The sequence below is a fragment of the Artibeus jamaicensis genome, unplaced genomic scaffold, assembly GCF_021234435.1.
Source record: "Artibeus jamaicensis isolate MK-2021 breed Jamaican fruit bat unplaced genomic scaffold, CSHL_Jam_final scaffold_369, whole genome shotgun sequence".
Classification (NCBI taxonomy): Eukaryota; Metazoa; Chordata; class Mammalia; order Chiroptera; family Phyllostomidae; genus Artibeus; species Artibeus jamaicensis.
In genome coordinates, this window is record NW_026522042.1 from 43,013,466 (window position 1) to 43,039,542 (window position 26,077).

General features: G+C 38.4%; 3 protein-coding genes and 1 long non-coding RNA gene across 5 annotated transcripts; 2 read left to right on the forward strand and 2 right to left on the reverse strand.

Moving 5' to 3' along the window:
* Positions 1 to 994: 994 nt before the first annotated feature.
* Positions 995 to 14,915, reverse strand: AK6 (adenylate kinase 6). 2 transcript variants are annotated; one of them, XM_053657253.1, is made up of 5 exons: positions 14,828 to 14,915; positions 13,041 to 13,133; positions 3,521 to 3,579; positions 3,268 to 3,413; positions 995 to 1,709 (listed from the first exon to the last, which is right to left on the reverse strand). In XM_053657253.1, exons 1-5 carry the CDS (start codon positions 14,853 to 14,855, stop codon positions 1,517 to 1,519), a joined length of 519 nt encoding a protein of 172 aa, XP_053513228.1. In that variant the 5' UTR covers positions 14,856 to 14,915; the 3' UTR covers positions 995 to 1,516. The 2 variants fall into 2 exon arrangements, with proteins under 2 accessions (XP_053513228.1, XP_036994539.2); XM_037138644.2 differs by lacking the exon at positions 14,828 to 14,915 and adding an exon at positions 14,588 to 14,781.
* Positions 10,987 to 13,131, reverse strand: LOC119044355 (transcription initiation factor TFIID subunit 9). Its single transcript, XM_053657249.1, has 2 exons — positions 13,041 to 13,131; positions 10,987 to 12,017 (listed from the first exon to the last, which is right to left on the reverse strand). The coding sequence occupies exon 2, from the start codon at positions 11,998 to 12,000 to the stop codon at positions 11,218 to 11,220; it is 783 nt and encodes a 260-aa protein (XP_053513224.1). The 5' UTR covers positions 12,001 to 12,017; positions 13,041 to 13,131; the 3' UTR covers positions 10,987 to 11,217.
* A 188-nt stretch (positions 14,916 to 15,103) lies between the features above and the next one.
* Positions 15,104 to 20,913, forward strand: LOC128626161 (cell cycle checkpoint protein RAD17-like). The gene is made up of 5 exons (XM_053657200.1): positions 15,104 to 15,296; positions 16,667 to 16,770; positions 18,853 to 19,110; positions 19,588 to 19,671; positions 20,782 to 20,913. The coding sequence occupies exons 1-5, from the start codon at positions 15,104 to 15,106 to the stop codon at positions 20,911 to 20,913; spliced, it is 771 nt and encodes a 256-aa protein (XP_053513175.1).
* Positions 20,914 to 21,047: 134 nt separating this feature from the next.
* On the forward strand, positions 21,048 to 25,613 carry LOC128626164 (uncharacterized). The gene is made up of 5 exons (XR_008390094.1): positions 21,048 to 21,218; positions 21,669 to 21,721; positions 21,806 to 21,931; positions 22,022 to 22,091; positions 25,563 to 25,613. It is a non-coding gene; the product is annotated as an uncharacterized LOC128626164 (long non-coding RNA).
* The last annotated feature ends 464 nt before the right edge of the window (positions 25,614 to 26,077 follow it).

Below are 26,077 nucleotides of genomic sequence, written 5' to 3' on the forward strand. Positions count from 1 at the left end.
ACCACATGTAAAACAAAAGCAAACTAAGAGGACAGCTAGATCAGGAGCAGAACCATAGAAATGAAGATCACATGGAGGGTTAGCAACAGGGGAGGAGGAGGAGGAGAAGGGGGAGAAGGTACAGAGAATAAGTAGCATAGATGGTAGGTAGAAAATAGATAGGGGAAGAGCAAGAATCGTATGGGAAATACAGAATCTAAAGAACTTGAGACACGTGTTCATGAACTAAAGGGGGGAATGGTGGGGGAGGGGTGTGCAGGGTGGAGGGGAATGAAGGGGGGAAATAGAACCACTGTAATGGCATAATCAATAAAATATATTTTTAAAAATTTTAAATGGTCAGTTTTATGATATGTGAACTGTATCTTAATTTTAAAAAAGGGATACGGAGGTGTATAGATTCTAAGATGGTATAATCTCCAAATATTTTAAGTGAAAAGATACAGAATAGTATACATGGCATGCTAGCTAGGCTTAAGAAAATATGTAACAGACACACACTATAAAATACCTGAAAAGAAATATAGGAAACAGTATTTCCTAAAGGGAGGGAATGTGCAGTAGCTGAAGAACAGGGGTGGCCTAGAAGGGAAACTTACCTTTCCAGTATAACCTTTTGTACATTTTGAATTTTATACAGAGTGTATTACCATGCTCAGCACCCTTTTTTAGAGAAAATGGAAACTCTGATGTTATTGCTTGAGGTTTCAGTTCTAAGAGCTCATGTTCATTTTCTTCTGTAACAAACTTAAAAGATATCCATACACAGATTTGTTCAGATTTATTTATTCTCTAGTAACTGAGGCATTAAATGATGACAGTTTTTATTCTGTCTTTAATATCATATTCATTATACATGAGATTGTTTAGCTTTCTCATAGAAAAAAGAAACCCAAACATAAAGCTTTATACTATTCTCCTGCTAGTTCTGCAGCACAATTTTAATAAGTTTTACTGGTAACTGGACAATTTATATGATGTGGGGAGAGAAATATTAAGAGTGATTCTATGGAAGGGCAGAGAAAGTGCTTCTCAGATAAGGTCAAATTCAAGGAGTTCATCATCACCAAGCCCTTACTATATGAAATGTTAAAGGGACTTACCTAAAAAAAAGAAGATAAAAAAGATGAATAGTGAAAGGACAGCAAACTCACAGTTATTAAGAACCACACCTAAAACAAAAGCAAACTAAGAGGATAGCTATATCAGTAGGGGAACCATAGAAATGGAGACCACATGGAGGATTAGCAATAGGGGAGTGGGAGGAGAAGGGCGGAGAAGATATAGAGAATAAGTAGCATAGACGGTAGGTAGAAAATAGGGGGAGGGCAAGAATAGTATGGGAAATGTAAAAGCTACAGAACTTGTGACATATGGACATGAATTAAAGGGGGAAATGGGGGAGGGGTGTGCAGGGTGGAGGGAAATGAAGGGGGGAACTCGGACAACTGTAATGGCATAATCAATAAAATATATTTTTTTAAAAGAGTGATTCTAAAGTGGCCAGACTTGCAAGTCAAGAGCTCTGATCTTTGATCCATTGCTCAACCCACTTCAATATCTCATTGATATTATGCTCTAGATCTTCTGGCTTATCGCTGCGCAGCTGGTGCACTATTTCCACCTTGTAGGATGCTAATGCTTCTTCATAAAGAATTTGAAATATTTCACACTGAATATTATTTGTCAGTTTCTTCTCATTGTAACCCCTAGAAGGCAGAGAGAAGATAAGCAAACAAATTGGAGTTTTAGGGAACATGGCAGAAACTGGAGACTGTGGAATACACAAAAAATCAGGCAAAAATACTTCTTGTGTTCTCTTTACCTGTAGAAATAGACTAGCACCTATGAATGAGGGGCTTGACAAGAGGGTTAAACCAAAGATCAATGTTTAGGTTTGTCTGAAATTTTTCCTCCTGACATTTTGTCAGGCACTCAGTTAGTAAACATATCTACCTATCTCAAGCCAGATTCTGAGCTATGAGATAAAATAAGAAGTCTATCAGTATGGTCCTAGATTTTAAAAAGAATTAGAGCAGTTATGATATAAACAGATAAAACATATGATTGAAATAATATACACTAACTGGGTTCTTGATCACATACATGTATCTCTACCAATTCCAAAGACACTGAAAAAAAGAAACTTAAGTAATCATTAGGCAGATATGTAAATTAGCCAACCAATTAGCTAGTGAAAAATATTTAAAAATTCTGCCTTGGTTGGGTAGCTCAGTTGACTTACAGCGTTGTCCCAATATACCAAGATTACAGGTTCAATCTTGAGTCAGGGCACATAGAAGAAGCAATCAGTGAATGCATAAAGAAATGGAACAACAAATTGATTTGTCAAATCAATAAACATATCATCGGGTGAGGATAAAAAAATCAAAATTGAATAAAACTACTTAAAAGGTGATTGATTAATTTTATGAAAAGACAACCTACAGAATGGGAGAAAATATCTGCAAATCACATATCTCATAAATAACATATATTCTATGCAATGAAATTTTATTGGCAATAAAAATCAAATGAGGTACTGGTGAATGCTGAGAACCCACATTAACTTTGAAAACATCACACCAAGTCAAAAAAGCCAGAAACAAAAAGCTACATATAGTATGATTTAATTTATAAGAAATGTCCAGAATAGGCAAATGTACAGAGATAAAAAGTAAAGTAAATTACTGGTTGCCTAGGGCTGGGAGAGTGACAGAAAATGGAGAGTGACTGCTAATGGGTATGGATTTTCTTTGTGGGGGTGAGGGAGTGATGAACATTTTCAAAAACTAGCAGTAGTAATGAATGCACACCTCTGTGAATATACTAAAAATCACTGAATTATAAACTTCAGATAAGTGAGTTGTATGGTATGTGAATTTATCTCAACAGCTGTTTTTTTAAAGTACTTACTTTATTATAACCTTTTCAACGGCTACAAATAAAAAAGACTACCTCTCAACATTTTTTCAAACCTTAGTTAGTCTTTGGCTATTTATAAGAAACAGTAATTTTTTCCCCCTGGCTGGTGTCACTCAGTGGATTGAGCACTGTGAACAAAAGGGTCACCAGTTCAATTCCCAGTCTAGGGCACATGCCTGGATTGTAGGCCAGGTCCCCAGCTGGGGGCGTGTAAGAGGCAACCGATCATTGTATCTCTCACACATCAATGTTTCTCTCTGTCTGTCTCCCTCCCTTCCCCTCTCTGTAAAAATGAATAAATAAAATCTTTTAAAAAAGAATTCAATGTATTTCATTTCTTACCTTGCTTCGAGTCTTTTGTACAATACACTGTTGTCTGTTTGCAGCACAAAAACTCTATGAAACCAGCGTTCAGGGAAGAAGTTACAACCATGGTAATCAACAATAATTCCACCTTCACTCATTTGGTTTTCTAACTCATCCACTACCTATAAGAAAGGTGGACGGAAGAAAAAGATGAATGGTTCTTTAAAAAAGGTCAACTTTCCTATTAAATTTTTTAAAATTAAACTTTATTTTAAAAAATTGCACTTACTCTATCTTCATCTAAAAAGGGACAATCATACTCTTCATCATAGCCATCATATAACTGCCCTGAAAAAGATACACACTGGTGTGTTAAAGTAGTACTTTCAAAGTAACTTTCAGTAATAGTCAATTAATTCTAGGCTTTAGGAATGGAAATAAATCAATGACTCTTTTAGAGGCAAGGGAGGGCACTAACACAATAGCTGTCACATGGATACAGTGAATACTAATAAATTAGAATTTTGTCTAGAGGGAAGCTTGGCCACATACCTGAAACTGTTTTAGCTATCAAACTGGAAACCAACTGAAGAATTAATAATAGCTAATTTCTGAATTTGTGGGTGACTAGAAGAGAACAGTATTAATGTTGGTGACCTACAGATTTCTGGGAAGGTGACACATGGATAGAAACATTCTCACACACATTAACAGAAGGTTGTTTCAAACTTACTAGGCAAAGGATATGAAACTTATTAAAAATAACAAGTTCTCAGTTCCAGCAGTGAACCCTCTTGTCACTGAGGTCACATCTTCACGGGGTGTGGGGAAGGAGAGTCAGTATCAAGATGCTCACGAACAGCATCTTTATTTATAGATTACGAATATCTCCAAAACCAAGGGTTAGTTGTCCTATTTTATAAGGCAAAAGAAGAATGATGGGCAGTTCTCCTGGCTGGTGTGGCTCACTGGATTGAGTGCAGGCCTGTGAACCAAAATGTTGCTGGTTTGATTCCCAGTCAGGGCACATGCCTGGGTTGTAGGCCAGATCCCCAGTAGGGGGAATGTGAGAGGCAACCACACATTGATGTTTCTCTCCCTCTCTTTCTCCCTCCCTCCCCCTCTATCTAAAATAAAATAAAATAAAATAAATAAAACCTTAAAAATAAAACAAGAATGATGGACAGTTCTAAACAAGGCAGATTTAAATCTAACATAAGCCCTGGCTGGGTAGCTCAGTTGGTTAGAGCTGACTCCATACAACAAGACTGAGGGTTCGCCTCCCAGTCAGGGCACATATAAGTATCAGCCCATGAATGCATCAATAAATGGAAAAACAAATTGATGTTTCCTTCTCTCTAAAGTCAATCAGTAAAAATTAAAAAAAGAAATGAGACCTAGCTGGTGTGTCTCAGTTGGACATCGTTTCACAAACAAAAGGTTGCAGTTTTGATTCCCAGCCAGGACCCATGTGACTCAGGGTGCTTAAAAGAAGCAAATGACATTTAATCCTGGGTTTTGGCACCAAAAAAAAAGAAGCAACTGATCTATGATTCTCTCTCTCTTTCTTTCTCCCTCTCTTCCCCTTTCTCTACAAATAAATAAAATCTTTAAAAGATAAAATAAAAAAAGATAAAATAACTAATTAAAATGTTAAACCTCTGTTCAGTGAAAAAATTACATAACTTATAAAAAAGAAAAATAAGACTGGGGGAAATATTTTGTAGTTAGGACAAAGGACTGAAAGGTAGATTATATAAGAGCATAAAAATAACGATAAAAATAAATAGCTTAACAAAGAGTAAGAACTGGTACAGGATGGAAAAGTTAGTAAACATACATGAAAAAAAAGTACTTTCCCACCTGTTAAAGGGGTGCAAAGTGAGCCTTTATATTCCTTAACAGGAATCTGTTAGGCTAATTACATATGTACATAGATGGTAAATCAACTCTGGACATGTATTTTTTAAATTAAAAAAATTTTTTAACAAAAATATACCCATTCAGATTTCCTGTCATTTAATTTCTAATCGGAAAGATTGTGATGGTTAAAAATGTTCAACAAAAGGGAAAGTTAAATTTTGATATAACAACTTGATGAAATACTATATAATGAAATAAAGTTCTAGAAATAAATATTGGGTAGTCTGCTCCAGCTGGTATGGCTCAGTTGGTTGGAGCGTCATCCCATAACCAGAAGGCTGCGGGGTTGACATCCGGTCAGAGAACATACCTAGGCTGTAGATTTGACTCCAGGTCTGGGTATGTGCAGGAGGCAACAAATTGATGCTTCTCTCTCGCATTGGTATTTCTCTCTCCCCCTCCCTCTAAAAGCAAGGGGAAAGCCCTGGCTAGTGTGGCTCAGTGGCTTAAGCACCAGCCTGCAAACCAAAGGGTTGCTGGCTCAATTCCCAGTTAGGGCACATGCCTGGGTTCTGGCATGTTTATTTTATTTTAAAAAATAAAATTAAATATTAGCAAGACAAAAAATGTCCTCAAGTGAGGATACAAACGAAATTATTATTTTTTATATTTTGTTACTTCTTTCTAGAGAGAGAGGAAGGGCGAAATGGAGAGAAACGTCAATGTGTGGCTGCCTCTAGTGCACCCCCTTCTGGGGACCTGGCCTGCACCCCAGGTATGTGCCCTGAGTGGGAATTGAATCAGCGACTCTTTGGTTCACAGCCTGGTGCGGAAGCCACTGAGTCATACCAGTCACAGCAAAAAAGTTAAAGAAAGAAACCTATATAATTTTATTAACCAATGTTACCTCAATAAATTCAATTAAAAATCATTTTGATTTGTAAAGAGTTGGAAGGAAGCAAATCTCCAGCAACACAGATACCACATCGAAGCTACTGCAGAATTTTGGGTGAATGATGATTATAACATGTACCATGGGAAATGGAGAGACATGAATGGATTCTAAACTTTATTCTAAATTTCAAAAAAAAGCAGAAAAATTTATACTACTTCAGAAGGTTCAACCGAGATCAAATTTATAGTCATCGATATGTACAATCTTCATCTAGCAAACATGAAAAGGCTTGCTTTAATTACCAAAGCTTAAAAAATTATTCAGTTTTCTAAACAAAGTTTTATAACCTACTTAAAGATGTATTACTTCCAGGAAAAAATACTCATTGTGGGTCTAGAGTTGAAAAGGCTAAGTTCTTACCTTAAAAGACCTTCCTAGCTGTCATTTGTCAAGCTGTAAAATCATGTTTACTTTAACTGCCATTCTAGAATGTATACAGTATGTGAAAGGTGTTTTTGGAAGATACTGGGATGCTAGTTATCTGTTTCGAGACTATTGCCAATATTTCAGACATCTCCAGATATCTTCCCTCTGAGAACATACTTACCTCAATCCAAGAAACTTACTAAGTACAAGATGTTAATTGGTTTAGAAGGATAGAGTGTTTTGATACTTGGCCTTTTATGTAGAGAAAAGAGTAGTAAATGCTGCTTAGAGAAGTTAACACCAAAAATGTGACATTTGAGTTGGGCTTTCTAGAGTTATTTGTAAGGTAGGTAACGCATCTACGTGTACGGAAATGACATGTATAAAGACATGGATGTGGAAATTTCCTAGCGTGATGAGAAACAGTAGTGCACTGTGGGCAGACTGAAGGGGACATACTGGACAGCGGCTGCAGGTAAGGCTGAGGGTAGACAGGCAAGTTCCTAATCTCCTATACTTTATTAAGGAGGATGTATGGCCTTTATCAGTAAAAAGCAGGTCATGTTATTCCCACTCCCCATTTTTAAAGAAATTTATTTATTAATGTGAAAGAGAAATATTGATTTATTGTTCCACTTATTTGTGCATTCATTGGTTGGTTCTTATATGTGCCCTGACTGACATCAAACCTGCAACCTGGGCACATTGGGATGATGCTCTGACCAACTGAGCTACTCAGCCAGGGTCCCATTCTCTGTTTTTTAAAGGACATGATGGTGTAGAGGAGAAAGGTAAGAGACACTGAAGGAGATTCAGCACAAATGGTCTTGAGAATGGATTACGGGTACCATAGGAACACACCAGTTGTTTTAGTCTATCAGGATTTTTCAAACTATCAAGATTTGAAGGCCAACTGATCCATGCAGTGTGTCAGTGTGTTTGTATATGTGCAGGATAGGAATCAGGAAAGGGCAAGGAGAGTCAGGGATAACTTTGAAGCATGTGCTTTTAAACATGCTAATTTGGAAATGTCTGGGTACTATCGCTACCATTAGGTGTCTAGAAACTGGGCTGTTAGTTATAAACTTAGAGTCATCAGTGAAAGGGAGTGGCCAGTCCTGAGTGAGATTACTAGAGAGAGAATTACAAGATGTCTGCAGTGAAATCATGAGGGAAAGAGGTATATGGTGGGGGGAGAGGGTCAGATGCAAAGACTGGGAGAGAACAGTGTGCAGAGCAAGTGGAGAGTCGTTTCACAGGGTTGCAGTGGAAGAAAAAGATGGGACACAAAAGAGACTAGAGCAAGAATGGCAAACTTGTGGACAGGGCAAGACAACAAATACTTCAGGCTTTGTACGTCAGTCTTCAGCTAGTGGATCCTGTAAAAACAGCAGCAGTTTGCCCACTGCTAGGTTAGAAACGGAGCAAGATTACAAGTGTTGAGGGTTCAGCTGTGCTTTACAACTTCTATTTGAAATGGATCCACTGTCAATATAATATTACTTTGTCTGGACCCACAGAGACTAGGAACCTTGAGGCTTCAGACGGAAAAAATGGTGGCAGGAAAATTAAGGATGCTGGTAAATGTAATTTAATGATTGCATATTGGAAAGGATATCAAGTGAGGAGGAATCTGAGAGACTAGAAGAGGGATTGTTGGGAACCACCCTGCCTGGTTTCAGAAGCTGTAACCCCCTATGGCTAAGGCTGAGTGAGAGACCTTGCAATCACAAGCCACTAAGGAGACAAAGCTTCTCTCTGGCAGGGCGCCACTGCTGCTGCCTTTATTTCACCCTGCTTGGCTTCCCTTGGATGACCTGTCAGCCAGCCAATGACATTCCTCAAGGGAGGGATGACCTAAGACAGGCATGGTCATGAAGGGGCCCTCAGGGAAGGACTTGGGGAGCCATAGAAAAAAGGGGTGATGGACCCTCACCCCTCAGTTCTGACCTAGCCCGAGTCTCATTCTGTCTTAGACAAGTCTCCTAATCTTGGCTGCCTTACTTCACCTGCCTGACATAAGCCTGAAACAATGTGGGAGAGTGGTGCAGCTCTGGGCAGGAACAGGAAGTCCCCTGGGGTGATCAGGCCTAAGAAAGAATGCATAAAATCTTGTGAAACCTGCTTTGCTAAGATTTTCCTCCGTTTTCTGATAAGGGTCAAAGGATGAAAAGAGTTTCTTCCCCAAAGTTTAAAGTCCTTTAGCTAATGACCCTGAGTCAGAATAAGCTCTCCTAGTTCTTTGTATGTTACCTATTGTTTGATCCTTACTGCCTGACAGTGATTGATGAGCTTTACCTGTATTCCTGTGCAAACTGAACCCAATAAAAACTCATGGAGGAAAAGGTTCCTGGCTCTTCTCCTTTGAGAGACTGGCCAAGCAGAGCATGTCTTGGTAGACTTATTCTCATCTGCAGCAGACAGAGGGCTCTGCAGACAAAGCTCCCCAACAAGGGATAATAAAAGCATTCTTAGTTACACAGTGTTTAGGACTCCTGATAGTTTTAACCTTAACTTCCCAACTAATTTCTCCTGCCTGGGTTCCAAATGACATAAGGATCTCTAGAAATACAGTTGGCGCTTGAACAATGGAGGGATTAGGGGGACTAACCTCCCACAAACTCAAAAATCCATGTACAATTAGTCAGCCCTCCACATAAACAGATTCCCAACCATGGAGCTGAACTGCACATGTCAATCAAAAAATCCATGTATAGCGGGGACCCGTGCAATTGAAACCCGTTATTCAAGGGTCAACTGTAATACAGCAATTCGATATGATTATTAGGATGGCTACAGACACCCATTTAGACATTTGTTTAAAGCCAGTTTCCTTTTCTTTAAAGTCTCATTTAAAATAAATAAATAAATAAATAAATAAATAAATAAATAAATAAATAAATAAAATAAAGTCTCATTTATAGCAGAGCTTCTCAACCTCAACTACCACTAACACTTGGAGCTTGAGGATTCTGTTATGGGAGTGGAAGGTGTGAACTGTGGGATGTTCAGCAGAATCACTGCCCTGTGACATCAGATGTCACTAGCAATTCCCCAAACCCCACTTGTGACTACCAAAAATGTCCCCTGAAGGGCATCATCACCCCGACCTGAGAACCACTACTTTATAGATGACTGCACGATTTCCTTACATCACCATTTGAAAAAAAAAAAAAACCAAGCTGGATGTCTCAGAATATTGTCTAACGAGATTCTCAGATATAGCTAATTGGCATTAAGAAATATGGTACCTTATGAGAAATCTTACAAAGTACCTCAGCCAACACCATGTCAATTCAGACCAGACATCTTTCAAGTGACATTATATGAAGGAAGCATACTTTTCCTCTATAGATTAAATTTCATGTCATCAATAAAATGGTTGAGATTACACACCATTAGATGGACACACAAGTGGCTCAGATGGTGTGAACACAAATAGGAGAGGACCCAATGGTTCTAGCATTACTGTTCCTCGCAATGCTATTCATGTAGATTATATAGCAATTTCATTAAGTTTAGATGTTAACCTGAGTAGGTGAGATGAGAACTGGCAGACATGACTGAAAATGACTACTGTGACTCTGAAATCACTTGCCAGACACTGTAAAGTTCAACAGGCAAAGAAAGAAAACCAGATTTCACATAAGTATATAATGAAGACCTTCTAGCTATGTACAACAGCAAATAATGAACTGAGTTTCATTAACTAAAATTTAAATGCCAGACCTGGATTAAAAATAAAAGCATTGGAGTGACTTACATCAAGAATATGGCAAGCTGCCCTGGCTAGTATAGCTCAGTGGACTGAGTGTGGGCCTAGGAACCAAAGGGTCGCCAGTTCAATTCTCAGTCAGGGCACATGCCTGGGTTGCAGGCCAGGTCCCCAGTGGGGGAGATACATGAGAGGCAAGTAGACAATGATGTTTCTCTCCCTGTTTCTCCCTCCCTTCCCTTCTCTCTTAATAATGTGTGTGTGTGTGTGTGCGTGGCAAGCAAAAATGCAGAGAACTGGCCTGCAAAAGGGATACTGAAAAAATTTTTTTTAAAATTTGAGACAAAGGGAGGGAGAGAGAAACATCACTTTGCTGTTCGCTTCATTAATTCCTTGGTTGATTCTTGTATGTTCCCTGACTGGGGATTGATCCCTCAACCTTCATGTATTGGGATGACACACTCACCAAGTTAGTTACCGGGCTAGAGCTAAAAAAATTTTTAAAGTGGGGAGTTACTGGGAGACACATTAGGGTTCATAAATATAATCAGAGATAAAGAGGACCTAGGAAGAACTTGGGCAGTTGAAGAAGATAAATCGAAACAGATGAGGATCCACTATTCTCTCCAAAAAGGAAACATGGTTATACATTAATAGTTTGATAGAATGGCCCCTAAAAATGACTTATACACCAAAGATCACAGTGTGATTTAAACATCTGAAGACATTAGAGATGACACTCTAGTGGTTATGAATAAAGACCGCAACAACTGAACTTGTTACAACTATTATTTCTGTTGGTGATGGGGGTTAAAATAGCTTCTAAAATGTAATTGTCAAAGTACGAACAATCAAATTGATGAACAGCAACTTTATTTCTTACACTTAAAGGCTGATGAAAAACCATTAGGAATTATATTAAAGAAAATACAATATATCTCAATTAAAAACTATGGTTAACTATATTTACTCATTAAATACTATTTAAGTTTTCTAAAACACAACTTGAAAATGCCCAGCATGCATGTTTAATCTTAGTACAGTGGATTCAAGACCAAGTATACATGTTACATGCATCAAAGCTCAATTACAAATTATCATAGTCGTCATCATCATCTTCGTCACGTTTTCGTTTCAATGCATTTGATGATTCACTGGCAGTATTTTGTGATGACACCATATTGGTGGTAATAAGAATGTTTTTGGACCCAATTAATGATGGATTAATCAGAACATTCTGAACTGCTGATGTTGCAGGAATTGATGCTTTTACAGCAGCTGGGGACTGTGAAGCGGGCATCTGTACCGTAAACCTTTGCCCTGTGAGGGACATTGGAGTCCCTACTTTAGTTGAAACTGACATGGTTTGTGGGGTTGGTGTGCCAAGTGTGGGAGTACTTGGTCTGCTAGTAACTGAACCAACACTTAACCGTGGAACTGTTATTCTTCCTGCAGAAGTTGCTGCCTTTTTTTGTAAAGACTTAAGTCTATAGTTTGGAGCAGTCAAGCAGTATCTGTCAGGTGGCAATCTAGGGCCCGAATATGGTTTGATCAATGGCAAAGGGGTTTGATTTCTTTGCCTTGCAATATCTAATAAAAAATCTCTCGGGGGAGGAGAGGTGAAAGACTGGTCAGCACGGCACTGGATTGCCAATCGCACATCGTCTGCATCAACAGTGGCTTTTTTAGCATGGCTTGAATAAATTTTCGCATCATCTAGAATTGTGGTCACATAGCGGAAGGCAAACTCCAACATCTGATTTATAACTCTCGGTTCATATTCTGTAATCCCCATATCCTTCAGGATTTGTGCCATCATCTGTGCATCTTTCGGCATGCTCTTGGGGGAAGCCATCTTGCCAGACTCCATGATATCCGGTGATCAGACTTTAGATTATTTTTAAAAAATATGTACATTAGATCAAAGCTGAAATAGTTACTTTAGTAGCAACTGCTAGGAACTTAAAACAATGTTCTAAACGTCATATTTTTAAAAATATTCCAACTTTTAAAATACTTCAAGTTCCCTTTACTTCAAGTTCCCTTTGCTTAAATTTCCTGAGTTTCTACCCTGTACAAATCATTCATAATAGAATATAAAAAGATGAAGACATATTAAGAGAATGATACAGACTGGGGGAAAACAGGGTAAAATAAGTAAAAACATGTATCATTGTAGAATATGTGCAATTTCACGCAGACATGCAACTATTAAGTTAATCTAAGAAACTATCATAAGATAATCATGTTGTACTACCTGAGTTCAGAATACTCTTTCCTCGCAGTGAGATCAATATAATCAGTTCCATAGACAGACTTGGCCTCACCTGAACCTTTACCTGTTCACCCATCTCAAAACATTCTCCCTCTTCCTTATATTCAAATTCTACCTCTCCTAAGTCCAATCAATCTCTTCATGAAAACCTTCCCAATTATTATTATCCACAAGAACTGCTAGCCAATCAGCGGGCTATGTAATTGTCAAAATAACTAGGACACAACTTTAGACATTTAATACAGTAGCACCTTGCTACTTGTCATTACCGGTAATTTGTTCTGGAACTTGTGAAAAATGCCAAAAATGACGAGTACCAAACAAGAAAACATTTTCTCTTGCAGGTCAGGATCGTGACTCATACGAGTCCTAGCAAGTACAATGAGTCCAGAGCAGGCGCCGAGTGAGGAAACATTTTTTCTGATCAAAGTGCAATGAGTACAGGGTTTGATTACTTCTGAAGCTGACAAGTATTGAGGTATGACTATTTTCTATTATTATGGGTCCCCAATACAGCATAAATTCCTTAATGATAATCTTCCTCTGCTTGTTGTACCCTCTCGCATATAGTACTAATACACCATTATCTATCTCTCTCTCTCTCTCTTTAAAAACAACACCAAAATGTCCCTTACCTTCTCGAGCTAAATCACCCACATTAACGTATTTCAATTCTGATCTTGCTGCAAGTTCTTTGCCTAGCGTTGTTTTTCCGACCCCTGGTGTACCTGTAAGACAAGCCACAGAAAATATTGTTCATGAAATGATTATTAGCATTTGGCCACCTACCTGCCCTTCTTAATATCTCGGAATTGAAAAGTTTTGTAATTAGCAACACTATTTGAATTAACATACCCAAAGCCTGTTGGATGCCAGACTCTCACCCAGTGTATCTGATTCTGCCAGAAGTGGGACTCGGGCAATTCTGATACCAATTCAGAGACCTCTTGCCACCACTGTGGAAGTTCCCAGAGTAAAACTAGCCATCTCAAATAAATTATTATCGCTTTTTAAAAAAATTAATGAATTGTTCACAAAAAAATTAAGCAGTATGAAAAACAAATCTCATTTCCTCTAAGGAGTCTCTATAGTCTTCCTTATAAACAAGATTCTTGAAGTCCTATGCATATGTTTGTGTAAACTTTCACACATATGTACACGCCATAGCATACTGCATAGGTGTACGTACTGGTATATAACCTGCATATATACCTATGTACATACACTGTACATTCGTTTCCTTGTACATCCATGGCACACTGTTACAGAACAGTGACACTACACACTGTTGTTCTTCCCTTTCCCTTTTTAATATCTACTGGATTTCAAGATAATCAAATGCATAATTTTCAGCTGTTCAAGTTTAATGCCAGTGAATAAAAATCATTACAACCCAAGATAACAAGAATAAATCAAATCTCTATATAGAAGACAATGACGTCCACTTGAAGTTTCCGTATAATACACCATGTTTGCATCCTGGACACACCATGTTTTCAATAAAATGCTCACATACAAATCTTTGACACTATGGCTTAATATTCAAAACCAAGATACTGACTGCCTCAATGAATTTGGATGTTGTACAATTTTCCCCTTAAGGAGTCTTAATGGCTAAATACTAATCTGTTGAGATTAATTTGCAGCTCTCAGACACATAAAAATTGTGCGCGGCCAACAAACTTATGTTTTTTTAAACAATAGAAACTATAGCTCCCTTCCCCCAATAAATATCATCTCCGTTATGTAGCATTTTAGTACTCCTCACATGTAACAGGCTCCTCCGAGTATGGATCCAAAGAACCGAAAGGGCCTTCGCGGGAACTTCACATGTCTGTACGAGAAACGACCAGGAGTACTCAGAAAATAGCCTTGTTTTCTTCTTGGAAGAAAAACAGTCTCTGATGCTAACTCAGCAAACAAACATAGCAAAGTAATCACCATACAACACAAACACCCGAACTCTTACCCAAAGCTGACTCTCAGATACAAAGGGAAAATGAAAGGCCGCCCACTAAGGCCTCAAAACTAAACATCCATCAGTCACAGACCTACTAATGTGACCTCTCTAAAACCCAAAGACAACCCAGCCAAACAAAATTAACAGTCAACATCCACCAAACAAAAACCGGGTTTAGAGAGATTAGTCAGCTTGCCAGAAAGGGGAGCTGGGCAGGTTTACCCCTCACCACCTCGCGAGCAACCTCCGCCAGCCAGACAGATGTTCTGCAGCCCCGCCCTACCCCCCGACCGACCACGAGGGCCGGTGTGGGGACCTGACAACTGCCAGGCCACGGGGCGGCCACAAGCATGGGAACAAAACTCCGGGCCCTCCCCATTCGGACGCCCGAGGCTCCAAAGAACTCAGAACCCTGACCCGACCCACTGTCCATCCCCTCCGTGTCACGGCGCGCGCCCTAACCGGTGAGAAGAATGTTCGGAAGTAACATGGTCCTAACGGCGACGGCTCTGCAGAACTAGGTGTAAAGGCTCTTAAGACAACCGGAAAAGGCCGGAAGGGGCGGGAAGGGACGGGCTTGGCAAGCGCCTTTGCCCCGGGGGCCCTGCGCGCTGCTCTCCACCCATATTTGCTTTCCAGCCACCAACCCTTTGTTACCGTTACCGGGCCTACTCTGACTCACTTTCATTGCACAGTCGAGGCAGGGAAATGGAGTGGTAACCACATTCGAGTCAGGCAATGCGCTGGATGCCTAAGTCACCCTGCCTTTTGGCTGCCCCCGCCCTTCAGGCTGTGTCGCAGAAGCGCCCTAGAGCGTGGAAAGTCCCTGGTGGGTGGGACCTCGGCGTGGCTCTGCGGTGCCCTTCCACCTGGTGCAATACCCGAGCTCCTCTGCTTTTCTTCCCCCGTGAGGGCATGCAGCTCCCGGCCAGTAAGGCCGCCGTGGTTGCGGCTGTGGTGTGTAAATATGTCCATGAGTTCCTTTCTGCGTGCAGGTCTTCCTGGAATCTCATTGCTCTTCCTCCCCACTTACCCCTGTCATTTGAAAATTAGAAGGGTGGGGGCGCCGACCACTACCCTGGAGCCGAGGCACGTGAGCCTATCTCGGCTGTCTGCTGATTAGCCGCCTCGCTTGCACCACTCTCTGAGCTTATTATATCCTGCGCAGTGTGTAGGGTAGTGCGGGTCTGCTAGAAATACTCTCGAAGTTCTCTTCTACCTGTGACGTCTCATTTCCGGAACGTGGCATCATTAGGAGCAGTTACCTGCTTTATAAAGGAGCTAATTGTCATTGTCAAAGAATGATTTGGAGTTTTTACCCTAACAACAGCCCGAGTCTATCATTTTGATCTGCCAGCTATATTTACTCAAATAGATGTTTTTTCTATCTATGTACCTCTTTGAACCTCCAAAATAAAAACTTCTTAAATCGCGAACGATTTGTGTGTGTACGATTTATTTTCTAGTGTGTGGAAGTATTTACACGTTATATGTGCCTCTAAACTGTAAGAGTCCAATGTACTTTCCAATTTATACATTCGTAGAGTTCCCTCTGGCTAACTTAAAATCGGTGAATTTACTAGTTTGTATAAACAATGCAGAATATTGAAAGTTAGGAAACTGCTGTCAAAAACTTCCTAATATGTATAAATAAGGAAACCAGTTAAAGAAAAATGTACAGTGAGATTTAAAGTCTTCGTCCAACGTGAGTGATAAATTTGAATTCATTGTGTAAAAGTTTTTTTTCTTTTAAGAAAAATTGGCAATGAAAACCACCTGATTTAAAACAAGGAAATTTTAATTTTCATATAAAACCAGCACAGATAATATTTCTAATTTTTCTTAATAACAAAAGGTAGGTGCAAAATATGTGGTTTTTCTCTTTTCTCTAATTATTGAGTTCATGTGAAATACTTTATAGCACCATGAATAAGATTATTTGACATAGGTTACAGTCATTAAAATGAAAATTTATTTTAGCATTTCGATACTTGCATCTATGTTTATTATGTTTTTTCTCACTGGTCTTGAGCTTTAGCACATGCTGTTGATTGTATCATATATCAATTAGTAGACTCAGGTGTTTTTTTCTTAAAATTTTTTTTTATTGATTTAAGAGCTAGAAACATCAATTTGTTTGTTGTTCCACTTAGTTGTGCATTTATTGGTTGATACTTCTACGTTCTCTTATGGGAGATGAGACCCACAACCTTGGCTATCAGGGTGATGCTCTAACCCGCTGAGCTACCTGGTTCGGGTCTGTTTTTTCTTAATCGAGAATTTTTTCTTTTTGTTTCCTAGGTGAATTATACTTTAATATACTACAGGTTGTATGCTATGGATCGGAACTATTAAAGTTTATAATGTCAAAAGCTTTTCTTAGGCGAAAGGTGCCTTCCACAAAGGTATGATACACTAAAATGGTCATACAATTGCCGAAAAAGATTTACATTTTTGTACATGTTCTTAATTTTTTACTGCTATCAGTGTAATGGTACCCAATATCTGTTGTAATTAGTGATCTAAAAAGTCTCATAATATATTGTTAACTATACACTGAAAGTGCAACCTTAATTTTGAAACCATATTTACTATGCTATTCACAGAAGAGCAGTAGAAGAAAAGAAAAGTATGAGTTGTAGTGGTGTTCAACTTTAACAACAAGCCCTGCCTCTTAGAAGTCCTAAGGTTCAGTGAACTAGTTTTCAGCAAGGTTAGGAGGCAAAGTAGGTTGAAGGTCAGACAGTATCATGCTCAAACTCAAAGAGCTGTTTTCCTAGTGGTTGATATGTTTAAATTTAAAAAAAATTTTTTTTTTACTTTTTAGATTTTATTTATTTTCAGAGAGTGGGGAAGGGAAGGAGAAAGAGAAATATCAGTGTGTGGTTGCCTCTTGTGCACCCCTTGCTGAGGACCTGGTCTGCAATCCAGACATGTGCCCTGACTGGGAATCGAGCCATGACCCTTTGGTTCACAGACCTGCATTCAATCCACTGAGCTATACCAGCCAGGCCTAAACTTTATTTTTTAGAGACAGGTGAAGGGAGGAAGAAAGAGAGAAAGAGAAACATCTATCAGTTCCCTCTTACACAACCCCAACTGGGGACCTGGCCAGCACCTCAGACATGTGTCCTGACTGGGAGTCCAACCAGTGACCCTCTGTTCTTCAGATGCTCAGTACACGGAGCCAAACGAGACAGGGCTGCTTCATCTTTGATCTTAAGTAAATGATTTAAATTTGCTGTTTCTCTCTATTTTTCCCCCCCTTCGGTAAATGGTAGTCTACATTTATGTCAGAAATAAAGCCATAAAATTTATATGTAACACGTAGATCAGGATTCCTATCAAAAGGATTACTATAACATAATTTGTATGTACTCTTAAAAATAGAGGAAAGGGACCAATATTATAGTAATAGTGACAGTCTTTTGTAGAGGAAGAAATGAATCAGGTAGCTATGACTGAATTTTTTCCCCAGAGGTTTCATTTCTTCATCAATGAATGATAACATTTCTAACTCTCTGTCCTTAAAAGAGGAGTGAATATAATCAAGACATATTACAAATTACTCATAGTATCAGGATTCTTAAATTATATCCTCACTAAGTCTTAAAGCTAATAGGGATTGTTTTCATGTATGAAGTGTAATGTGTTAACTGGTTAACATGGAAGTATTACTCTTCTCACTGTTGTACATGGTTAAAGTAATGTTTCTCTCTTTTGCTTTTTTTATAGGTACTTTAAATATTTATGTTTCAGTCCTACATGTGTTTAAAATAATCAGACTACTCTTTACCCTGGGAAAGTTACAGTAATAAAAACAATTAAATTTGTATTCTATATTCTTTTATATGGTATTCATAACCATGGTCAAGTAGACAAGTATGCATTTGAACTTACTGTAAAGTACAAAAATAACTGATATATATGAAGTCAGCTTTCTTCTTTTTTATTCTCACCCAAGTATATGTTTTTTTTAATTGATTTTTAGAGAGCGAGAGAGAGAGAGACATGTATCGGTTCCCTCCTGTACGTGCCCCAACTGGGATCAAACCTGCAGCCTTTTTGGTGTATGGAACAATGGTCTAACTCAGCCACCTGGCCAGGCCTGGAATCAGTTTTATTTAAACAGCTACCTTTTGAGATTTTTATTTTATATATTACAAATAAACATTTTTTAAAACAGACTAGTTAAATTATATGGGGAATAGATGCAATAAATGTAATAGTATTTAAGCCCTGGCTGGTGTAGCTCAGTGGACTGAGCGGGGGGCCTGTGAACCAGACAATCGCGGTTCGATTCCCAGTCAGGGCACATGCCTGGGTTGCAGACCAGTTCCCTGCAGGCCAGTTCCCAGCAGGGGACGCACAAAAGGCAACCATACATTGATATTTCTCTCCCTCTCTCCTTCCGTTCCCCTCTAAAGATAAATAAATAAATAAATCTTTTAAAAAAATGTAATAGTATTTATGTGATTCTTTTTCAGGTAACAGATTGGGTAGACCCATCATTTGATGACTTTTCAGAGAATACAAGCATCCCTGCTATTACTGCCACATCATTCAGTGTGAATAACCCAAGTCATAGAAGAAAGAATGTGCCTTCCACATTAGAAAGTAGCTCATTTCCAAGTCGGAAAAGAGCAACACTGTCTTCCTCAGAACAGATATATGCTCTAGAAAACTCAAAGAACTACCTGTCTGAAAATGAACCATGGGTGGATAAATACAAGCCAGAAACTCAGGTACTAAGTAGCAAACAAACATAGTTTTATTTCAGGAAGGAGAAGGATGTGCATTTTCCGGTTGTTATTCATAAAATCTTGCTAAATGATTTGGAAAAAACAATAATTTCAGGGTTTTATATACCAAAGCTCAGAGTTTTCTCAACAGTCATTCTGAAGTGGTACCATTGGTAGTCTTACATCAAATTTAACACGAATGTAGAATTGATCTGTTTATTTTATTCATTTATTTATTTATTGCTAAATGTAAGACCCCGTGCTATTTATTCCCTTCCCAAAATATATTAAAGGATTTTAAAAAATTTTATAATCCAAACCTACTCAGATTTCCAAATGATGGCATCAGTTGTTAAGTGTAATCAGTTTTTTTTGTCAGTTTAATTGTTTGCTCTAGTTTTAAAATGTTTAATTTAATCTGCACTGATGTACCAAAAACCCTTGAGTTAAAATGTTTTATTTTAAACTTGAAATTTTTAGCATGAACTTGCCGTGCACAAAAAGAAAATTGAAGAAGTTGAAACATGGTTAAAAGCTGAGGTCTTAGAGAGACAAACAAAACAGGTAAATAAAAGATATATTTTATTTGTTTCAAATGTTACCTCCTTAATCCAACTGAGGTTTAGTTGTTTTAATTTGGCTACTAAGTAGTCCTTGGGAGGGGCATAATGTAAAAACTGAAGAATTAGTAGAAGCTACACTAAAGGTAAGGAAATAAGATGATCTTATTTTATCTAAAGCTGGCTTGCTTCAGCTAGCATTTATGTGAAATGTAGTCTGCTTGTACCAGACATTTGATAAATATTTATAGAATTAATTGGTTTGATTCCCAGTCAGGGCACATACCTGGGTTTTGGGCCAGGTCCCCAGTTGGGGATGTGTGAGAGGCAACCACACATTGATGTTTCTCTCCCCGTCTTTCTCCCTCCCTTCCACTCTCTCTAAAAATAAATAAATAAAATCTTCAAAAATTTTACTGTTTAAAAAAATAGTAATGTACCAATTTAAAGATGTGGTATATAATCATTTCACATCTTTGCTTGAATACACCAGCACAATCATTTTTAGCTTTTAGCAAAATAGTTTTTCTTATTGTTACTATAACTAAGTTAGGGGTGGCTAAATCCCTTAGGCTACTTTGAAGTGAAAGGAGTTCTATGAAAGGAAAATCTTACTGTTTTTAATTTTTTATTTTTAGAGAGAAGGGAAGGGAGGGAGAGAAACAGCAGTGTGTGGTTTAACTCTTGTGCACCTCCTGCTGGGGACCTGGCTCGAAATCCAGGCGTGTGCCCTGACTGGAAATCGAACCAGCAACCTTCTGGTTCACAGGCCAGTGCTCAATTCACTGGGCCACACCAGCCAGGGCAAGGACAGTTCTATTTTAATGTGGAATATTCTTCAAAAATCCCTTCTCTGCTATTTTCTTTAATATGCTCTGTGCGTATTATATCCTCAGTATGCACACTGTTTATGTTACTAGTATCCTGAATTCCTAAAGTTTTACTGCTTTTAAACAGGAACATTACCATTGAATATATTCAGCAAGTCTTCATAAACAGTCTTCTATATAAAAAAAGTCTTCTGTGTGGGGAATTTCCCACATTGCCAAGTTTACCAATCAGTCATTCTACTTTTGTTGTTAAACCTTTATTATTGAAAATATTTTATTTATAGTCACTCGCTCATTTGCAGAGTCTTCATTGGGTACGCAAACTCCTAAATATTTTTACATTTGTGTGGGATGACAGCTGCATCCTGAAGTGCGTTGACTCCACAGCACGTTCACTGGTGTGGAGCAGTTCCTGATATCCGTGACTCTTGCCTTTTGAAATGGATATCCGGTTTGAAATTTGGACAGTCTATAGGATTGTAAGCTCTTCTTGCATGTGTATTAATTGAGGTATATATATGGGTGTAACACTAATGTGTATATAAGTTGTTGAAAATAAAAGGGTTAAATATGTTCCCTTTCAGAATCAAGCTTCCATGTATTTCCCTATCAGTCTCAGATAGCAGTTTTTAAAGAGTTTCTACTGAGAGCAACAAAATATAACAAACTACAAATGGTTGGAGATGATCTGAGAAGTGATAAGAAGATAATTCTGGTTGAGGTACGTACAACTTTTGAAAACCTTCAGTAACTGTAAACAATTGCAAGATATATTTTGTATTAATAGTGGTAAAATATAACATAAAGCTTTAATATAGCAGAAACCTAAAAACCTATTCTGTTAACTTGAATAGCATGGCTTTAGGTTAATGGGGTTTAAAAATTTTATGGCTTAAGTATAGAAAAGCCAAGTAAATATTTGGAAAATGATGTCTTAGTAATAATACTCTTAACTAGCAATCACCCTAAGAAATTTAATGTGAAAATTAGGTTTTCCATTAATGGATATTACTGTTGAGAATATTAGTTATTTCATATTTCCCTTCTATAAAAGTTCTGGTTATAATACATGGAGTGGATAGCATTTTTTCCTGTCTTGGTAAATATAAATCTGAAATTAAATTTACATGGGAATAAAACTGAACAGGTACTTATGATGTATTTTCAGTAGGATTTACCTAACCAGTTTTATCGAGATTCTCATACTTTACATTAAGTTCTAAGGTGAGTTTCAGTGAAGCTTTCTAAAATTCCAAATTAAATGGTAAGTAGCTTAGATTTTAACATTGCTCTATGTTGTTAATTTAGGACGTATGTACAGATCGGTCGATGTCCCCTGATATTTATAATCTCTGACAGTCTCAGTGGAGATAGTAATCAAAGGTTACTGTTTCCCAAAGAAATTCAAGAAGAGTGTGCTATATCAAACATTAGGTAAGAATGAAATTTCTGCCTAAGATGTTAACATACACATTATGTTTTCAGTTAATCATTTAACCATTTTCTTGTATAAAACTTTGACAGTTTCAACCCTGTGGCACCAACAATTATGATGAAATTTCTGACTCGAATAGTGACAATAGAAGCTAATAAGGTAAAGTTTCTTAAGAACGCATTAATTTGAATCTTTTGAAAAGAGTGTGTTTATATTTAGAGAGAGGAGAAGGGAGGGAGAAAAAGAGGGAACCATCAATGTGAGAAAGAAACATAGATCGGTTGCCTCTCATATGCACCCTGATCTGCGACCAAACCTGCAACCCAGGCATGTGCCCTGGCTGGGAATCAAACTGGTGACCTTTTGCTTTGCTGGACAGTAGGCAACCAACTGAGCCACAGTGGTCAGGGCTTGAATCTTACATTGTTATTTTAGAAAACCAAACTTAAGAAGTATTATGTACACTTGAGGTAGAGACACATATTATTTCAGTTTTTATTTTTTATTTTTTTAAAATTTTTTTATTGATTATGCTGTTACAGTTGTTCTATTCTCCCTTTATTCCCCTCCACCCTACCCCTCATCCCCACCATTACCCCCCTTTAGTTTATGACCATGCGTCTCAAGTCCTTTAGATTCTATATTTCCCATGCTATTCTTGCCCCCCTTCTATTTTCTATCTACTGTCTATGCTACTTATTTTCTGTACCTTCTCCCCCTTCTCCTCCTACCACTCCCCTGTTGCTAACCCTCCTTGAGATCTTCATTTCTATGTTTCCACTCCTGATCTAGCTGTCCTTTTAGTTTGCTTTCCTTTTAGGTGTGGTTGTTAATAACTGTGAGTTTGTTGTCCTTTCACTGTTCATGCTTCTTTAACTTCTTTTTCTTAGATAAGTCCCTTTAACATTTCATATAATAAGGGCTTGGTGATGATGAACTCCTTGAATTTGATCTTATCTGAGAAGCACTTTATCTGTCCTTCCATTCTAAATGAAAGCTTTGCTGGATAGAGCAATCTTGGTTGTAGGTCTTTGGATTTCATGACTTGGAATACCTCTTTCCAGCCCCTTCTTGCCTGTAAGGTCTCTTTTGAGAAATCCGCTGACAGTCTGATTGAGACTCCTTTATAGGTGACTGTCCCCTTAGCTCTTGCTGCTTCTAGGATTCTCTCCTTCATTTTAATTTTGGCTAATGTAATTATGATGTGCCTTGGTGTGTTCCTTCTTGGGTGCAACTTCTTTGGGACTCTCTGAGCTTCCTGGATTTCCTGGAAGTCTATTTCCTTTGCCAGATTGGGGAAATTCTCCTTTATTATTTGTTCAAATAAGTTTTCCACTGGTGGCTGTGCCTTTCCCCCTTCTGGTACCCCTATAATTCGGATGTTGGAGCGTTTAAAGATGTCCTGGAGGTTCATAAGACTCTCCTCATTTCTTTGAATTCTTGCTGCTTGACCCTTTTCTGTTTGGCCATTATTTGCTTTCTTCTGGTCCACTCCATTGATTTGAGTCCCAGTTTCCTTTTCATTGCTATTGGTGTCCTGTGCAATTCCATTCATTTCAATTAGTTTCGCCTTCATAGATTTGTCTAATTTGTCGGTATAATCAACCAGTTCTGTGAGGATCCTGATCACCAATGTTTTAAACTGTGCGTCTGTGAGTTTTGCTATTTCTTCATCGCTTAGATCTATTGGCTCTGGGGCTCTGAGATCCTCCTGCGCCATTCTTGGTCTGTTCGGGCCCTTTAAGTGTGAGAAGCGGCGCCTTGGATTCCCAGGTTGCTGGGTTGTGACGCTGTATGTGGGGGCGTGGCCAGAGCGGGGAAATGGCGACCCCCTCTGCCGCTTCTCACAACTGGGTGCGGAGGAGCAGTGCCTTAGGTGGTTCACCTGGGCCGGGCCACTCAGAGTCGCTGGGTTATGACGCTGTATGTGGAGGTGGGGTCAGAGCAGGGAAATGGCGGCGCCCTCCACTGCCGCTTGCAGTGGGGACCTGCCGGCCCAATCCAACCGCCCACTCCCTCGCCTGTCCGCCCGCGCACAAATGCACAAATGCACCTCAGTCAACACGCAGCCCCGCTGCCTCGCTGTCTCCCCAACGGTCGCTCGCCTGGTCGCTCGCTCGGTCGCTCATTACGTCCGACCCTGCGCCTGGATTCCGCGGGCCTGAGTCCGTCTGGCCGAGTTTTCCTGTGCAACCCTGCCGCCAGCCGCTGGTTTCGCCCCTTACTGGTCAGGCTGAAGAATTTGTTGTTAACGGACTTCCGAAAAGTTCAATTTTCCGTGTTCTGGCTGTGTTTTCTGTTGCTAATATTTAGTTGTCTCTAAACTTGGTTGTGTGAGAAGGCATGGCACATCCACCTATGCCTCCATCTTGGCGGAAGTCTATTTCAGTTTTTAGAATTAAAAAATTTTATTGCACTTATAAGGCATGCCATTTTGGAAAATGTAGGAACTACTGATTTAAAAAATTCTTCACCTTTTATACTATTAAACTTAGCTTTTTCCTTAACATTGAGGGCAATTTCCCTTTGTTTAGCTTAGTGTTCTAAATAGTGCCTGTAATCAAGAAATTGTTTCCTGGCATCTAGGTACATTAGTCATCAACAGTCCAACTCTGCTTTTATCTTGTTGACACTTTTGTGTGTGTGTGTGGTTATAAAGACATACTAGCCCTGGCTGGGTGGCTCAGTTGGTTAGAGAGTCATCTAGGTATGCCAAGGTTGGGGCTTTGATCTCCCATCAGGGCACAACCAAAATGAATGCATAAATGAGGTGAATAAATCATTGTTTCTCTATCTCTTCCTTCCCCTCTCTGTCTAAAATCAATAAATTTTTCTTAAAAAATCACGTAATAAAGTTTACCATGTCAATAATTTTTTTCTAGATTTACTGAGATATAACTGATAAAACATTACATAAGTTTAAGGTATACACATGTTGATTCGATATACTTATATATTGCAAAGTGATTGCTACCATGGCATCATCTAACATCTTCATCACATTACGTAATTACCTTTTTTTGTAGTGGGAGCATTTTCAAATATGAAATACAGTGTTACATTGTTATTAACTATACCATCTTACGTATTTTTCAGTGTCTACTTCAGTAGTGTTGGCTTACTAGCATTGTTGTGAAACAACTCCTGTCACTTTTAATGCATCATTTTTTCTATCGTTCACATCTATTGTTAAATAGATGGAACTTCTCCTACCTGCATGGTTCTAGATCTTACAGGAAACATCTTTTTTTTCCCACTGCTGGGATTAAAGGAATTGAAAGAAATTTCCAAGGGAAGAGTTGGTTTGAAGATTAAACCAAATAATGTGTGTGTATAGAGCACTTAACTGAATAAATAATAACTTTTCATATTGAAAAATTAGAAACAAACTGAGTCCAATAATGACGCAGTTACATGGGTGAGCTATTATGTCATTAGTGTTTTGAGACTATTCAGTGATATTGGAAAATCCAATTTAATGTCAAGTTAAAACTGACAAGATGTAAACTTGTATGCTAATGCTACCAGTAGAAATGACTTCAGCCCTGTCAGGGGCTATGCAAAATATTTATATATTTGATATTATTAAACCTCACCACAACCATATAAAATTGGTACCCTGTTTTACAGGTAAGGAAACTGAGCTTTGGTGGAAATAACTTGCATAATATCCCACAACAGTTAAGTATCAGATGGGTTTGAAATTTTGTTCTGACACCAACTTACTGTTAAAAAAAAACAATAGTCAGTAACAACAAAATGTGTGTGTGTGTGTATACATACATATATACATATACATACATATATGCATGATATATATAAAAGCATGTACATTCTAGAAGAAAGTATATAAAAGTGCTACATGTGATTAGTTCTAGTGCTCAGTGGTTAGATTACTTGTGATTTTTTTTAAAAGTCTACATTCTTTAAGAGTGTAAGTACAAATTATAGTTTTAAATATTTTATTTATTTGTAAGATTTTATGTATTTATTTAAAGAGAGGGGGAGGAAGAAAGAAAGAGGGAGAGAAACATCAATGTGTGGTTGCCTCTCACTCGTCCCCAACTGGGGACCTGGCCTGCAACCCAGGCATGTGCCCTGACTGGGAATCGAACTGGCAACCTTTAGATTTGCAGGCCAGCACT